General features: G+C 40.1%; 1 protein-coding gene across 3 annotated transcripts in view; it reads left to right on the forward strand.

The window, feature by feature from the left end:
- rasgrf2b (Ras protein-specific guanine nucleotide-releasing factor 2b) overlaps positions 1-17,870 on the forward strand; it is a 536,042-nt gene that overhangs the window by 364,624 nt on the left and 153,548 nt on the right. For all 3 annotated transcript variants that reach the window (XM_039759265.1, XM_039759267.1, XM_039759266.1), the window contains exon 4: positions 14,646-14,735. In XM_039759265.1, the coding sequence (XP_039615199.1) occupies positions 14,646-14,735 (90 nt within the window). The remainder of the gene's footprint in view (positions 1-14,645; positions 14,736-17,870) is intronic.

Below are 17,870 nucleotides of genomic sequence, written 5' to 3' on the forward strand. Positions count from 1 at the left end.
TAGATAGACAAATATATAGATACTTTATTAATCCCAAGGGGAAATTCATAAACTGTAGCCAGTGGAGAGACGCTTAAAGGAGGGAAATGTGATCCCTTTTTCTTGAACCAATCAAAAATCTAGCTGCAGCATTCTGAACCAGCTGAAGGCGCAACAGAGCAGATTTTGGCAGACCCACGTATAAGGAATTACAATAATCTAGTCGAAATGTAATAAAGGTATGAATGACTGTTTCCAAGTCCTTCTGTGATAGAAAGGACTTTAGTTTAGAAATTTGCCTCAGTTGGTAAAAACTGGACTTTACTACCATGGAGATTTGTTTTTCAAAACTTAGTGATGACTCAAAGATGATACCGAGGTTTCTGACATCATTATGAATCATTGCTGCCAAAGGTCCTAAGTGCATGCCGATTTCAACTGCAGATGTGGTAGCACCAAAAATAATGACTTCTGCTTTATTTTCGTTTGATTACACGCCTTGTGTTAGAGTAGCTGGCTGAGAGAAATTCCCATCTATTTTAACAGACATAGATCTGCCTTTCAGGTAGGACACAAACCCTAGCAGGTTTACTATATTAGTAAACTTGTAGAGGCATCAGCCACCTCTTAATTCTTAGGAATTACCCACTGCACAGAATGTGGACCCACCTGTGCTTGCTGCCCCACTGGCTTTTTCAAGACACTGATGATACCATATCTTAGGTGTATCGCTGGCATTGGAGTCCTATTAATCTTTGTCTCAAGAAAGTACCTCCAGATAGAAAATGTTTTTAGTGCAAACTTCAAGTCGTGCCTTCTGTTGCTGAGGTGTTTCACTTGCACACTTTTCAGCCTTAGCGTTTGCTTCCTTTTGACTTTGTGTTTCTTCATCTGTGTCATTAGCAGGATGTCATTGTTGTGCGGTGGCGTTTGCTGCATGCCGCTCTTTTGTAGTGATAAGTTGTGATAAGCCAAGTTCAGTGGTATAGAGACAGCCGCTTGACTTGTCACGGACATTGGGGAAAAAGGGTTGGAGGAATAAAGCTGTTATTTACCTGTTTTTAGCACCCCCTTCCCAGAAGAACACGGCAGTGGAACAAAGTTTCACCGGTGTTTGAACACAAGGTTGCTGAATGAGCTGCATCTGAAGCCATCTTGTGAGTGTGGAGTCGTGCTCCCATAACCGCTGCAGGAGAGGAGGGTGAAAGTGTTATGTTTAAATTCAGAGGAACAGGTCAGAAGGATAGAGACCATAGTTTCAGAGTAGCCAGCAGAGGGGAACAGAAGTGAAAGTAGGAGAAAATAAAACAACACTCGCTTAATAGAGACTGAACTAGGAGCCTTCACGTCACCAAGTGTGACGATGCGGGTTCAATACATGCTCCCATCTTCTGTCTGGGAGCCCTTGAACCTGTCACCGTCGGTAATGTCACCGATGAGCTTAGCAGTGAGGCAACAACATAGCAAGGGGATGATGCAAAAGTGTCAAGTGCTTTTATTTAAAAACAACAACAAAAACAAAGTGTTCAAAATAAAGTGCAGTGCACTCAAAATTCTTCAAATAAATAATCCATAAAAGCAGAAGTGACACGTGGAGGTTAAAACCAATAAATAGAAAAAGTCTTCTTAAAAACAATGAGGTTACAATACTGTAGGAAGCAGTCTTTTACAAACAACAACATCCCGGTGCCTTTTTACCTGCGACTCCCCTGCTTCCCCTGTCTGGGCTTCTCAATAGGGGAGTCGCCCTACTTGCAGCTGGCCTTCTCTCTGCTCCTAACTGGTTACCGATCCCTGGCTCTGGTAGGCACCACTGAACAGCGACTTGGGGTTCCCCAACGACCAAGGCTCTCACGCTGGGGACACGATGTCCCAAGCCCCAACTCCTGCTGCCTTCCACGGTCTTTTGCAGAGAGTCATCCGCCTTCCGGTCACTCCTGTCCTTCATAAAAACAAACTCTGTGGGAGCAACCACAACTACTACTCCCCGGGTGTCGGCCAAACACGCAGGCTTCCTGCACAGCTGCCGCGAGCCTGCACTCGCTCGCTTGTTCTCCTGCACCGATTTTCTCTCTTTCCTCACTGCTTTCTGCTTCCTGCTTTCATCCTGCAACCTCCCGTCCATTCTTTCTTTTTTCCTCCTGCAACCTCTCGTTCTCTTTCCTTTCTCTTTCTTTTCTCCTTAGCCGATTCGCGCTTCTATTTAACTAGAGGGCATGACAGCTGTGGCAAATCAGCAGCCCCAGGAACAGTCATGGATGTGGACAGTCTCTTAACTGTGCACTTAGGTGAGAAACGCCCACATCACGAATCGCCCTGAGATCCGCTTCAGCCACACAAACATTTTAAAACTGGCCTTTGACAGGAGCTGTGGGCCCGCTATACCACACCAAGACAGACAAGAATGCGCGCACGAGTGCAGAAACATTTAAATAGGGTGGAGTGATCAGGTGTTGATGAGCGCTGCGCATCATAGACATATATAGGTAGACACTGCATTCACTGTGTTGCCCAGTCGACACGATGTGTCAACATGTCTGTTATATTGCGAGTGGCAAAAGTGCCATTTAAACTAATACAGGTAGATGTGGAAACCGGGTTTTTTGATGAAAAAACAATAATGTTTATAACAGTATCATTTACGTACAGCAGATTTTAGCGAATCATTTAAATGCAATTACTTATATCCATTTATACACTAATAATGGCAATTATTGAGCTGAAAACTTGACCAATGTCTGAAAGTCAAAATAGTAAGACTGCAACTGGCAGTGTGGTATTTCTTTTAACAGTGAAATGATACATTCAATGAAAAAAATAAACTATTTTATTGTATACAAATTGGCTTAATAATTTCTGAAAACATTTCACTCATTCCTCTCTCAATCTCTTTCTCCCCCTCACACACACACACATGCACACAAACACAATGTGGCTACTTAATTATACAGTCAACCCTTGACATATGACCGGCCTGACATACGAACAACTTGATTTACGACCAAAATTTTTGTTTTGATTTACGACCAACATCTTGCGTTACGACCCGAATGCGGTCACGTGTATCCGCTTGTACGATTGTAAACAAACAGTCAAGAGCGTTCGTAAGCGTCAGTTGGATCCCAGATACATGTGTTTGTGGATGTAATTTCGGTCAGTGCAGTGATTTATCTATATATATAATTCACTAAGACCATGGCAAGCAAGAAGCATAATTGCTAAGGAAGGAAGAGAAGGTAACGAAGGTAAAGAAAGCGATTGTTAAGGGATGTTAGCTAGCGGGCTGGCACAGCACATGATGATGTCATCAGGCTGAGTCAGCACCGGCTTGCTTTGGAGTGTATTATTACAGCAGTTCACAACACGGCCAGCTTTGAACTGAGTGCTCGACTACTGTCATTATTAACTTGAGAAAGTGATCACAATCGAAACGAAGAAGGAAATTGTGCGGAAATATGAGAGTGGCGTTTGTGACCGATCTCGCTAATATGTACAGCATGTCGAAATCCACCATCTCGACAATTTTACAAAGAAAAGATTTGCATAAGGAGGTTCCTTCTAAACAATAACCACCTTCCGTTTCATTCTCCTCCTCTCTTCCTGCAGCCCAAAGATGTCAAAGTAAATGGTGAGTACAGTATGAAATTGTTGTTTCTGGTAGGCTAGGCACTTTTTATAACTTTTTGGTTAGGACATTAGAAAAATTATTGGTGTTTTGGTAAATTATGCACATTATACAAACGTTTTTTATTATGAAAAGGTTAAGTAAGTGTTGCTGTGGGAGGTTCGGAGCACATGATGGGTATTTCCATTATTTCTTATGGCAAAAATAGTCTTGACTTACAACCAACTTGAATTACAACCAGCCCTCAAGAACAAATTGAGTTTGTAAGTCTAGGGTCCACTGTATACAGGATAGGATCTAAAATCCTTGAAACAGAACTGTCTTACATAGCTTTTTCCATGTGTTGCCACTCTGTAATTTGAGAGCATTCAGTCTGGCAATATGATGCAGCCTTAGCTTGTGGAAGACAGATACAACTTCAGACATTAGCATAAAATGATGGTTGTCAGTTTCTCCTTGAGAAAAAACACATCATCTGAACCAATCTCAGTCCGAACAAACTGATTGATCAAAGATACACTGACAGCTTGCCCTAATGGTGACTGTCGGATAACACGCTCAGCTACTTTGACCACCTTGACTATACCCTCAGAAGGAATCATCAAACCTCCTTTGTTTTTTAATGTGAGCAAGTGGTAGCTTTAATCATATGATGCCGGTACAGCACCTGTTACCAAACTAGCACAGCACACATCACAGGACAACTTTCTAAAAATATGTCGAATGACAAACTCTGAGATGTAAACAAGGGCATTTTTCCACAAGGCCACCAAAGTGGGTTTGTAAGTAGCTATGGTCACACACAATTGCAGGGATATTTGCAAAAGGGGATGGAAGCTCTTCTTCTGCTGCTGCTGGTGCAGAGGACATCTCAACAGCAGACAGGGAGACAGTCTCATCCTGTGCTGCCACATTTCCAGAACTCATCCTGCGCTGCCAAGTTTCCAGATGTGCTTGGAGAGGCACTACACCGAACCATGAGACGATGGAAAATGGCCTGGAACTGACCAGCTGAAGGGTTGTTAACAAAGGCGTTCATCTTCAACGTGTTTTCTGCCTTCCAAAAATTATTTGTGCCAGCGAAAAACTTGAGCTTGGGATAAAGAATGTTCCCCATAGGCCTGTTTTAACTTTTCAAACGTCACACTTGCCGTGTAATGGCACAACGTTGCTCTAAATTCCGCTGTTCCAATTTGCGTGACGCACAACCAAAAACACAACTTCGCTAATAGCAGTCACAATAATCACGTAGTTAACGGAAGGAGTTGAAACTCGCACTGAGCTATGGAAGGGTACTGATACACGTGCTCTATCAAAGACAACAGCGCAGCGTTACCAGATCGCTTGCAGTGTTGCCAGTCTCATTACTTTTCTGCCACACCTCGTAAAGACAATGCAATTACCATGGTAACACAGCACATGAATGCATAGCTTTGCTAGCTTAGCCTGGCTAAGATTATAAAAAAGGATTTTCTAATGGCCAGATATAACCAAAACAATTGTTCAGCCTTTACCTATGAAATGTAATCCCCTAGGATCTGGTTTGGAGCATACAGCGGTTTGTACAATCCCAAGCAGCACATGCGTGAAGCATCTTTATCCACTACTTCACTCCACAGCAGTGCCACTCGCAATATGGCGGCAACGTTGAAATACAATGCTGCTGGTCATGCAGTGTCTACCTATATATGTCTATGGTGCACATCCCGACGTGATGGTTTATTGGAAGTCTGCGGGTAATGTAAATTAAGATTGGATAAACAAAAGGGCTCAGGTTATAAAGGGGTTGTCATTTTAGCAGGTCTTTGGTGTTAAGTGTAGATTTGTTCTACTGAATTGCCTAGCTCCTGAGAAAAGATACGTACTGACCTTTATGAATATGGTAGTTTTTTTTTTATTAATTTTTCAGCCTTTTCTTCGTAAACTATCTTGTAGCTTTTTGAAGGAGGAGGAAGAGTTTTTTTTTGGTTTGTCTGTTTGTTTTTTCTTCACTTTTGTTTTGGAAGCCACTGTAAGTTGTGTGTATACAGTAAGTTGCACTTATGTGTTTGTAAGGTGTATAACTTGCACCTGCACTGATTTTCTTTTGTTTTGGATGTGTCTTTGTATTGGACTTTGTAAATATTTTTGCAAGACATTTGTTTGTAAATAGTTTGGACACAGCTGGAATAAAACAGAATCCTGTCTTTGAATAGTCTTTTTTCAATCTGAGTCTCTCATACTCCATTCCTTGGTTGCTCAGTCTTGTCTATTGGCACCCCAAGTCAGGAATTATACAACAGTGTTCTTGCCTGGGGTTTCACAGAACTGAGGTGCATGCAAGAGCCAAAACAATTTAAAAGTGCATGCATGGGCCATCTAGTGGCTGTGGTTGAGTGTGAACAAAGTGGACTGTTCCACACACACAGGCCTTTTGTTTATATACAGTATGTCTAATTATGCTGAGCAGAATTCATAATTTCAGGTAATAGCAAGTCATCGGGGTCCTGAGGCAAAAAAGCATTCCCACACTATTATACTGCCACCACAATGATCTCACTGAGGTCTTGCTGTGAAATGCTGTGTTTGCTTTGTTTTACATTTGTTATCCAGAGTGATCCACTTTTTTTCTCATTTATCCAAAGAATATTTTTTCAAAAGGCTAGGATACCTCACACGTTCTGCCTATGAAATAAGAGACAGTTAACTGTGGTATATACATTGTTGTTCACCATTGAAGCCCATTATTGCCAATTGACTTTGTAATTATGGGAATGTGAACATCGTTCTTTGCTAAGGCAAAAGAAGCCTACAGTTCACTGGATGTTTTAAAGATCATTTGTGACTTCTGGGATGATTTCAAGCCACACTTATATGATACGTTTTGCAGGCCAGACACGTTGGAAAGACTGATTACTGTTTCAAGTGTTTTCCATTCAGAATTTATGCCTCTCACTGTGGTTTGGTGAAGTATTTAGAAAGGGGTTTGTAGCTCTTTCCAGATTGATCAATATCTACTTTTTCTAGATCTCTTCTGGATTTATTTTCTGATTTTTGGCTCTTTGTGCTTTTTAAATCTTTGCGCTATCAAATCTACTGATTAGAAGGGTCAAAATAAGTGAAATGTATATTGAGGAAAGCTGTCTGTAGTCAAGTCTGGCTGTGTTCAATCAGCTGACTCTAATGATCACTTTGATGGGGACTGGGCAATTAGTGCTTCATACAAGTGCCAGTTGGTGCGGGACAATGTTGTTCATTGGATAAAAGAAATTCATTAAGAGAAGGACTCTGTTCTTTGTTGACTCAGGAACCTTTAATCTAAAATAATAATAATAATAATAATAATAATAATAATAATGGAAATCAGAAATAGAGAAAATATTTTTCCATGGCATGGTCGAAAAATACTCAATGATATTCAGTAAATGGAAGAACTCAGTTTCATTATCTTTAGATTGACTTTCTGCATGATCCTTCTTTGTAAATTCTGGAGATGTCCTTATTGTCTCTCATGTACTGAAATAATTTTAACTTTCTTGTTTTAGTCACATATGTTTTTATATTGGGTCTGGGAGCTGTCACACTTTTCTTCCTAGATGTTGGCTCAAATGCTTTAGAAAAGTCACTCTGAACCTTTCTTGCAACCCTATCAGATCCTAATCTATTTAGAAAGTTTATGAAACTCTCAATGGCAAAATTATGTTTTGTTATCTCTGTATTAATTAACTGAAGTACATTCTGGCAGACAGTTTACGTGCTGTTGTATGATGCAAATGCAACAGGACTCAGTTGAGTGAGTGAGTGATATTACAACTTGCATTCTAAATCTTAAATGATGTAGTCACAGTAGAATCACTTTAGCTTAATTAACAAATAAACATGTTTCCTCTGTCTCCACAGCAAGGGCAACACAAATACCAACTCTGCATTTTCATTGTTGGCCATTATTAAAATTGGACATTGCCACTTCTGTGGGAGCTGTCTACATTAGCAGATCCGTGTTGTATTGTAGTACATGGCAGTAGTTAACTGCTTGATCACTTACTACTCTAAACTAATTGACTGATTTCCTTAGAAGCATATTGACATAGTATTGCATGCAGTTTAAAATGCAGACTCAAGATATTATATACTATATGCATAAACTATGTTTTAATGGATAAATGATTTATAGATTTGGAAGTTCTTGCATCGGCTATCCACCTGTATTATACAAATATCTTATATATAAACATCTACGTGTGGAAGTGTGTGCGTCGAGGCGGCCTGGAAGTGCAAAGGTACGGCATGAAGCTCAAAGAGGAGCCATGAAGTGCCTAGATGGGGCTTGGCGGTCTCGTGGCCTCAGAACCCCTGCAGATTTTATTTTTTTCTCCAGCCGTCTGGAGTTTTTAAATTTTTTTCTGCCCTCCCTGGCCATTGGACCTTACTTTTATTCTGTTATGTTAATTAGTGTTCCCTAATTTTATTTTATCGTTTTTCTCTTTCCTCATCATGTAAAGCACTTTGAGCTACATCATTTGTATGAAAATGTGCTATATAAATAAATGTTGTTGTTGTTTTAAATTGAAACTGCCGAGAAAAGAGAAACTCGCTTAGCCACTAATACATAAGTGAGGCGAGCACATCAGCAAAACAGAACCTACCAGAAGAGGGAAACTTGCTTAGCCGCTGATAGACAACAGAGGCAAGAATGCCGGCAAAACAAAACCACAGAGGAAACAAAACCTCACTTAGCTGCTAATGCACAACCGATGCGATTGATTGTTCGAAGTGCCAGAATCCATGGTTTCTAGAAGCCCGGGCTTTTTACAGCGCGGGCTTACAAAGCTGGTATATATACATATATATATACTAGGGGGCTTTGCCCTTTGCTTGCCAACCCCGGCTTGCGCTACGCGCCAGTCACTTTGCATCTCTGCCACTCCCGTATGTGGATTTCACTTTCACCAAACAACAAATCTTTTAATTCTCGCGGGTTTACTTCTTCATTTGGAAGGAACACTACTTTTCCATGATGGCAACATGAATTAGACGATCTACTTTACTATCATTTTTTGAGGCTTTTGAATTTTAGTACTTTCATTATCTGTAACCTGCTCTGCATGTGTATCGCAGTAACTTACATCCACTATTTGTCTTTTACTTCCAGCCCCGAGCATGGTTAAATCTCTTGGCACAAAGTCTTGTCTCGTGGGATGTGAAAGTATCTCTCTGAAAAAGTTACATCTCATCCCAGTATTTTTAAACATATATATATATAAAAAGGTACAATTACATATTAAAACTAACAACATGTCATTTATGGAACTTTCCAGTCATCAGCACATACAACTACAAATGTTAAGAATCAGACTGGCAGTAGTGTTCTTTTTTTGTGTGTAGATTAGTTCTGATGTTCCTTTAAGGTACAAAATTGATAAAATGAAAAAATTATAAAAAGGTTTCCTTAACAGGAATCTAGGTGTTGTAAAAAAAACTGTTCAGATTAAAAATGAGTCTTCATTTCCAGTGAAAGCTAAAATGGTGTAAATTCTCTATTAATTACTCCATTACCTTGTTATATACAGTATAGTATAGTAAAGTCAAGCAAAATGAAATCTTTTATTGGATAACTAAAAAGATTACAATATGCAAGCTTTTTAGGCAACTCAGGCCCCTTCTAGGATAGGTCAAAAAAGTTAAGACTAACCATAAATTTCAGGCTTAATTTCCTCATTCCAGTTTGGAAGTTGTTTACCTCAGCACTCAGAAGTCAAGGAAATGACATAGATCAGAGTTGTAATATTCTGAGTTTGATTTTTGGATATTATTTTGTGGTTTACCTGTTAGGGATATTAAGACTTTAAATTGGTTTTAGATCTGTGCCTGTTTTTTTGTTTTTTTATTTCTCCCATTCATACTATATTTATTTTCAAGTGCATCTAATTTAATTCTGTTTTGGCTGTTCTCTTTCCAGCAGTGTTAATTGTGCAAGAAACACTTCATATTAGTGATGTACGCTATTGCAGTCTGATAATTTACATTTTTTATGTCTTTACCTTTTCACAAGTGTTCATATCTTTCAGCTTCTGCTACAGTGATATTAACAAACAAGTGTCATGATCATGAGTTTTATGACCATGACTGCTAAAAAAATCACCCTATTGTATTTCAAATAACAAACTCTATGTACAAACGTATGACATGAGGCCTGTAAGGTATAGGATGGGACCAAGTTAACAACTGTGTTTATTTGGTGTTATTTCTTTGATATGTGAGTACCTGTTGAGTCTGAGCTTGTTGATGGAGACTGCACAAGAATATTCTTGGAAAAAATGTTAAAACAAATACTTTCATTATTCAATGTTTTGCTTAGTAAAAACTTTTCCAAGAGTACACATCATTTGTAAGACAAATAATATATTATCTAAAAAATTTATAATATTAATAATCTCTCTATTATAAAAAAAAAATTTAAGGCAAGGCTATTGCCAAGGGATTTTTTGAAGTCCCATGAGACAAGACTATTGGCAAGAGATTTTTTCAAGTCCCGCCCTCCTCTCAACCATTTATGGTTAACAGCCCACATCTACGGTACTCTCACCTCTCATTCGTGTGAATGCTTTTGTCAGACACAGTTCCTGTGCTCTCAGCTCTTATAAATTTTTATGTTTTCCTCAATTTAAGTTCCCATTAAAAGAAGACTTATTATGTCCAAATCTTATTGAAGAATTTCATCCCGAAGAGTAATCAACAGAAGAAATGAGTACACGGGCAATCCTGGCACAGAGAAATTATGAAGTCAAACAAATTAAAGCGAAAATTGTTGATCAGTCACCGGCAAATTTGTTAAACATGTATCAATAGACTATGCTGAATCAGTTGGTGGTGATGGTGCGGAACACCATCAATACATGCAGTCATATTTATAAACAAATATGACTTACATTTTTTGCTTATACGTTTGCCAAACAGATTTCTATTTTAACTACATATAAATTAGTGGAATACAGTTTTTTAAAAGCTGCTTCAGCCACTGACAACTCCTCCCAGGTGAAATGTGACCAAAAAAAGCATATAGAGGGGGGTAGCAACAGATGTGCACAGTAAAGATAGTATTTCTTTTTTTTGCGTAAAATTACACAAGATCAGAAGATGTGAAATATAAATTGAATATGTTACTTTGGAAAAGAATAATAAAAAGAAAGAAAATTGTTTACAATTCTTGACTTTCAGTGATATTCCATTAGATTAGTGTATTACGCCCTTTTTATGCACTACTGTTTTTAAAGTTTTGAATATTGTACTTGATTATCTTCTGTGTCTCTTTGTCAAATAATTAGTTCCTAATCAACATACCTTCTGTGTGAAGTTTTCTTATTCTACCAATGTTTAAATGGGTTTTCACTGAGGTTTCAAGTTTCTTTCTGTATTTTCTTCTGATGGTTTATTGGTAATTATAAATTAACCTGGTGTGTGCAAGTTACACTGTCATCCCTTTTACTGCTGGGTCCTGTGTAGTGTTTCTTAATGCTAAGACTGGCTTTGATTACCAAAGGCTTATAGCAGGAAATGGCTGGTATAGAAAATGAACTAAAAATGGCCAAGAGTCAGAATAACAAACTTAATAGTCAAAAACATCTTATGTATTGTCATGGACAACTGGGATCCTTGCCCCGCCAGTACGCCTCCATACCGGAAGGATCAGGGGAGGAGATGTGGCCGGTGCATTAACTTCCCCGGAACACAAGGTGGCAGCCGCCCTGGACGATATCGGTGTCTTGGACTCCCGCAGAGCTCCATCTGGAGATGGAGTTTAATACAGCCCTGTTGGGGTCCGTGGACGCCACCAGGGCTGCTGCAGCAGATGCTGAGCCACACCCGAGCACCTGGAGCACTTCTAGATGCCTTATATAAGAGATCAGCAGACACTGCTCGGTGAGCCAGATTCAGGAGGGGAGAGAGACGAAGCTTGCCGACGGGGAGTGGAGGAGAATGAAAAGAGTAAGAATAGAGAAAGAGAGTATTGTGCTTTTGGGGACTGTGCTAGACTTATGGGGAACGGGGAAGGCATTTCCCACAAAGGAAAAAGAAATAGAAACCGTGTGCTTTAACAAGTGTGCCTCCTGTGTCAGGTTGGGTGGCTGGTACGCCCCCTGGTGTAAGTATGTAAAAATCATTTAAGTAGAAACATGCATGTTAATGATAATTTGGCATAAGCTACTTAACAAAATATCATTTAAAGATATCTTTTGAAAGCATTTTATCACATCTTTAGTAATGTTAAGAGAAAAATCTGAAACTGAGTTAAAGATGTTTATATTGAATAAAATATATATTTGCATGAGGTCAAAATCTATATATATAATTCACTGAGGCAAGACACCCATGGAAAGCACACCGGAAGGGGCGTGGATTCACTAAGCCGCCGAAAGTAAGACACCTATGGCGCACGCAGGAAGGAGCCACTCCCACAAACTATAAGACCATTGGATACGACGACAACTCGCAGAGCCGAGGTTAAAACACAATGAAGTAAGCAGTCTTTAAAAACCGAGTTTTCGGTTACGACGCACGACTGCGTGCAACATAGCAAACTGTTTTACACGCTACATACAGCAATTCACATCTGCGACAAACATGCGTCTTCTTAGATGCTCCTGCAGGAAGACGGAAAGTCTATGTGAGTCACAGGTGCATCTAGACAGTGCAAAGACGACAATGACTCAAGTGACAAGTTGGAGGTGGGCACATGAGCAATGGCGGTCCGGCAGTTTTCAGTCACGGACGATTGTGTGTTGGTTCGTTCCGTGCATTGTTACAATGTTGCTTTTCTTGCTGATTTATTACATTACTGATTATTCAAATGTTAATTTTCTCCCTGTGCTTAAAAATCATTAATAAACCGGCCTGATTATGCGGCGTATGGTACCCCGCGGGTTGGCTAGTGTCTTTTAATGCATGATGGCAACACATTGGAGACATTGTTAAATGGTCTGAGAGTCTGGACACCATCAGTTTGATTTGTAACTAGGTAGACTTCTGTGTTGAGTTTTCTTGTTTGTTGTTATTACATGGCCCAGTGTGAGTATGCCTTGCACCTGCAATGACTCATAACTTCCTTTAGCTTCCATTTTAGGTTTCCTTTGGCAAAGGCATCATCCTAATGCCATAGAACAATTGAAAGTCTTGCAGAAAACTTCTAGAAAAATATAATCCACACTTTCAGGGAGAGAGCTACTAAACATGAGAACACTGGAAGTACAATAGTAAACAAATTAACTGTGTAGGAGCAAAAGAAAGAGAAGCTACCTGCCTGGAAAAATGTAATACTCCCCCGCATCCTAGAGGCAGGCACCTCCTGGCTATTAAGAGTCAGTAAAGTGTTTCATCTTGATAAAGCAGGGATCAGTTTATTTAGAGCAAAAGATGCATGTAACAGAGAGCTGGTAGGAGACCTGAGTGACTCCTAAGTGTAAAAAAAGGTCCCAAATGAGAAACCTAACTTTTAAAGAAGTATGAAAGACTCACAGGATTTTGTGACCCTGCAAGTGATTTGTGGGATTGGCAAAGGTTGAGGTTCACGTGGCAGAGTGCTATATGAGTCAGGAGCTGGAAGGTGTTATGCCTTTGGTGAAAACATAGGCTTGTCCTTATAAGGACAAAATGAAAATTAACCAGGATACTAAAAAGAGAAAAAGATATTGCATGGGACACAGGAAAAGTCATCACAAAATGAAGTCATCTAAGCCGTTTTCAAAATGGTGACAAAAAAATAACATTATTAAAAACTGAAGATAATGCAATGGACAAATAAAAATATTTTCATGGATTACAAAATATGGTGAATGAAGCTACTCGAACATCTCTGGGGAGACTTGAAAAAAGCCCTCCATCAACAGTCTCCAAAACTTGAAAGGATCCACACAGAAGAATGGCAAAAAAAACAAAATTTAGGTGTGCAAAGGTTGTTGTGTTATACCCAAGAAGACTCAAGGCTGGAATCGCTATCAAATGTACTTCAACAAAGTACTGAGTAAAGGGTCTGACATTGCACATGACAATACGACATTTGAGTTTTTGGATTTTTTTATATATTTGTAAAAATTTCTAAAATCCTGTTTTCACTTTGTTATTTTGAGGTACTGAGTGTTGTTTGATGTGGGAACAAATTAACTTAAATGGTTTTAGCTCAATGCTGCAACATAACAAAATGTGAAAAAAGTAAAGGGATCTGAATACTTTCTTAATCCACTGTAAACCAACAATCCGTCGGCCCAGGACAACAGTTAACAATCAGCCTAACCTGAACATCTTTGGATTATGAAAGGACAAAGGAGTCCCCTGACAAAAAAAAGAAGCCTTGGAAGACTCCTGTGATGCTAACCATTGCATCACCATGTGACTCAGGGTACATACTGTGGTGGATTGCCGGCATGTTACTCTGGCCCTCAACCCCAGGCCGCCAGGAAGAGCCCTCCCGACAGCATGATCATGCCCCGAGTTCCAGCAGGGCATCATGGACTTTGTAGTGTTTTTACACAGCCCTGCTGGATACCTTGGGGGACACCAGGCGTTACTGTAGGCGGGCTCATAGGCTCGCATGTGCCCTACAACCCGGGAGTACATCATAGTCATGTGACGGGAAGAAACGACGTGCTCCCGGGGTGAAGAAAAGGACTGTTTGCCCTGACGCGGAAGGAATAAGGAATTGTGGACTATTGGACAGGAACACCTCTGGGTCAGGGTGTATAAAAGGATTGTGGGAAGGCCCAGACAGTGAGCTGAGCTGGGAGGTAGGAGGGCGAAGTGTCTGGGCGAGGAGGAGAGAAAATTGTAGTATTGTTGTTTGTGGTTTATGAGTAGTGTAGAGTGCTTGGTGCACATTGTGATTATAATAAAGAATAATAATTATTATACTTTCACCTGGTATTCAGAGTGGTACCTGAGGGTGTTAGAGGTGGACCACGCCTCTATCTGCTACAATACATATATAAAACTAATGATTTATAATTTTTTTTCCTGTTTGTTGAATTCAGTGTATATCCCATGTTTCAATTATTTTAATTTTTTTTCTCAGATTGTTGCTCTCAATAAGACAAAGGAGCGAATGCGTCCTTACCAGGCCAATCAAGAAGATGAGGATCCAGATATAAAGAAGATAAAAAAGGTAACTTTTAGAGCCTGACAAGATTTTTCAGTACAGGACAGTGTGTTATGCTAGTATTATTTGTTGAAGCTGTTCATTTCCACTTACAGCATATGTATTTCATTCTAAAAGATGCAATTGCATTGGTTATGTTAAAAAAGTCAATACATCAAAGAAATAATTTAATTATAGATCTAACAATATAAATGCAAATGCTGCCAAATGTACTCTATTACTGCAAACTGACATGTATTCCAAAAGATTGTGGAGGTTTGCATTAGGATCTTGAGTAAATATGAGAGAGTTTTATAACAGATTTCAAAAGTAGGGCTGTTGTTGAAACTGTTTTCTGAAGGGAGCAATATGCAACAGATGAGAGCCTTCTCAGTCTCAAAAATAAAGTTGCAAGCTTTGCTGTTCATTTAAAAGACGTGCAGTCACATTCCCTGTCTCATTCTCATGTTGAACAATCCCACTCACTCATATTTTGGGTAACTGATGAAGCCATCTGTTTGCAAATTCTTTCACAAGTTTAAAGCTCTCCCAGGGAACCAAGTCTCCCTTATATTCCCTGAAAGCTTCAGTTTCTCATTTTTAACTTCATTCTCTTAAGCTCTTTCCATTAATATATTGCAACTGGTGTTCTTACGCACATTTCCTCTATGCACTTGAGGAGATTGAGGATGGCATGTGTAGATGCAGGTACTATATCTTACACTCTAGTTCATCTTCTGATTGAGATACTGAGAAGCCTTCTATGAGATTTTAGTCATCCACATATTCACATGGTTATTCTTAAAGAACTCTAATTTCCTTCCACATTTCAGATATACGCTTCACATTAGTTGAACACCATTAGTACTTTAGAAATTCCACGGAGTTGAAATCCTCATTAAAATGATGTATTTTAATGACTTAACTTGGCTACAAGGGATTTTTAAAACCTAAACAAGATAAAAAAACCTTATAATAATGGAAAAACAATATACATTACTGAATATCTTAATTTCTAATCCATTTTTAATATAGTCATCTATAGGAAATAGCCTCCTTAAAGCTGACACTAATAAATTCAAAGTCAGGTTCAAAATGGTGTGACAAGTAATTCACTCCAGACATCCTAAAGGTTTGAGGCAGTCACTCGTATATTATATCACAGTGTTGAGAGACCTCTTCTTTGTCAAATCTGTCAAGGGTGCCACTCTCTCTGAAGTAGTACCTGGCCAGTCCGAGAAATACTTGGACCTGCCGCTTGGTTTGCAGACGGGGCCATTTCAGAATGGCTTATACCATTGAACATTGTGGTTTGACGGTTTCCGACCCACCAGGTAGCCTAAATATTTAGCCTCTTTCAATCCAAAGAAACACTTCTTCGGATTCATTTGAAACCCGGCTTCACCTAGCGCCCACAATACCACTTTCACCTGCTGTACATATACCTTCCATGTGCTAGAATAGATGACAATGTCATCTTGGTCGGTAGCACTATACGCATTATGGGGTCAGAGCACATTGTCCAACAGATGTTGGAAAGTCGCAGGGTCCCCGTGTAACCTGAATGGAAGGACACAATATTGCCAATGTCCATTAGGGGTGCTAAATGCTGTCTTGACCTTAGCGGAGTCCATTAAAGGAATCTGCCAGTACTTCCTTTTGAAAGAAGCCGGCAGTTATTTAAACTGAAAATGTATCTCAGAGAGAGGGTCCAGTCTGACCTCAAGGGTTGGGGATTCTTTCCTCCTGTGATGGCCTCTTGGACTCCCATATCTCTCTCTGCCGGCTGGTTACACACCGTGGAGACAGCTTGAGTCAAGTGATCCCCGTCTATTGCTAGGCTTACGTTTTATTCGGGAGTAGTAATTAGTACACCGCTTTTATTAACAGACCAGTCCCGCCCCTGAATCAGCAAAGGGTGGATTCAGGAGGACCGCCACGGGGACTTTTTTCATCGTTCCTCCATAGCTGATGAAACATAAGCCGGTTTTATATTTATGGACTTTGCCATGTACACATGTAACACTGGTCTTTACTTTTATCCATTGTCACTGTAATATGTATCGGCAAGCAACAATGGAAATGTTGCTGCCCGAATCAAGGAGTGCTTCAACTTTGTATCCATTGATGATTACTACTCCTGTATGTACTAGTGACAGGGGGTTGACAAGTGCACATAAACCACCAATCTCTGTCCACCTGCATCCCTGCTCATCCCCGGGCAGGTTGCACACCCCAGGGCCTGGGAACTCTGGAACAGGCTCTGGTTTACATGAACAAGACAGAGTTTGTGTGACGTAATCCCCACAGAATCCCCCAGGGGACCGTTCTGCTCACTCAGATTGTAAGGCTGGCTTTGATGCTTCTAGGAGCTGTATAAGCTTCTCCATATTGTGGTAGTCTCCCCAGACCGGCTGGGCAAAATATTTGGGGAGTCCCTTTAACAGAAACAAGCAGGCTACCTGCTGCACTATTTGAAATGTTGTAAGCTCAAATGGCCTTAGACATTCTGCTCCTTGCTCCCAGACAGTGTCTGCCTGCTCCTGGGTTGATCTCTCAGGATCTAACTCCCAGTTTTTCAGGTTTTCTACCTGCTGGTCTGGGGAAAGCCAATATTTACCTGGGATCTCAACCCCCATGGAAGGCTCAGCTCTCTCCTCCGAGAGAACATAATGAGCCCTCTTTGTTTCCTCCACAGGAACCAGCACACATCTGTATGTCTCATTCATATTCTCCCTTTGAGAAAATACTAGCCCGGTTTCATATTTAGTTACTTCTGACCCCCGGATGATCTCCACACCTGGTACTTTCCCACCTGGTTAATTCTCAGGTCCTGTCCCGGTTTCTTCAGGGAACCAAAATCTTGCCGGATACACCACTGTGACAAGTAATTCACTCCAGACATCATAAAGGTTTGGGGCAGTCACCCGTATATTATTTCCTGGCTGCAAAAGTTTTAAATAATTGAACAGAGATGTTCACAAGACTGAGTCCAAACCAGAACTGTCTGACTGGAAGTAAGTTGGAGGCTTTAAAGGCTCATAGAGAAAGTGACGTCATCGGGGCTGGAACGGGAAGTGAAATCATCCAATGTGCCGAAACCTGGTGTGATTTCCCGGGAATGGTCTGCAAGGAAATGAGAAAGACAGTCAGCATATCCTA

Source organism: Polypterus senegalus, chromosome 7 (assembly GCF_016835505.1).
Source record: "Polypterus senegalus isolate Bchr_013 chromosome 7, ASM1683550v1, whole genome shotgun sequence".
Lineage (NCBI taxonomy): Eukaryota > Metazoa > Chordata > Cladistia > Polypteriformes > Polypteridae > Polypterus > Polypterus senegalus.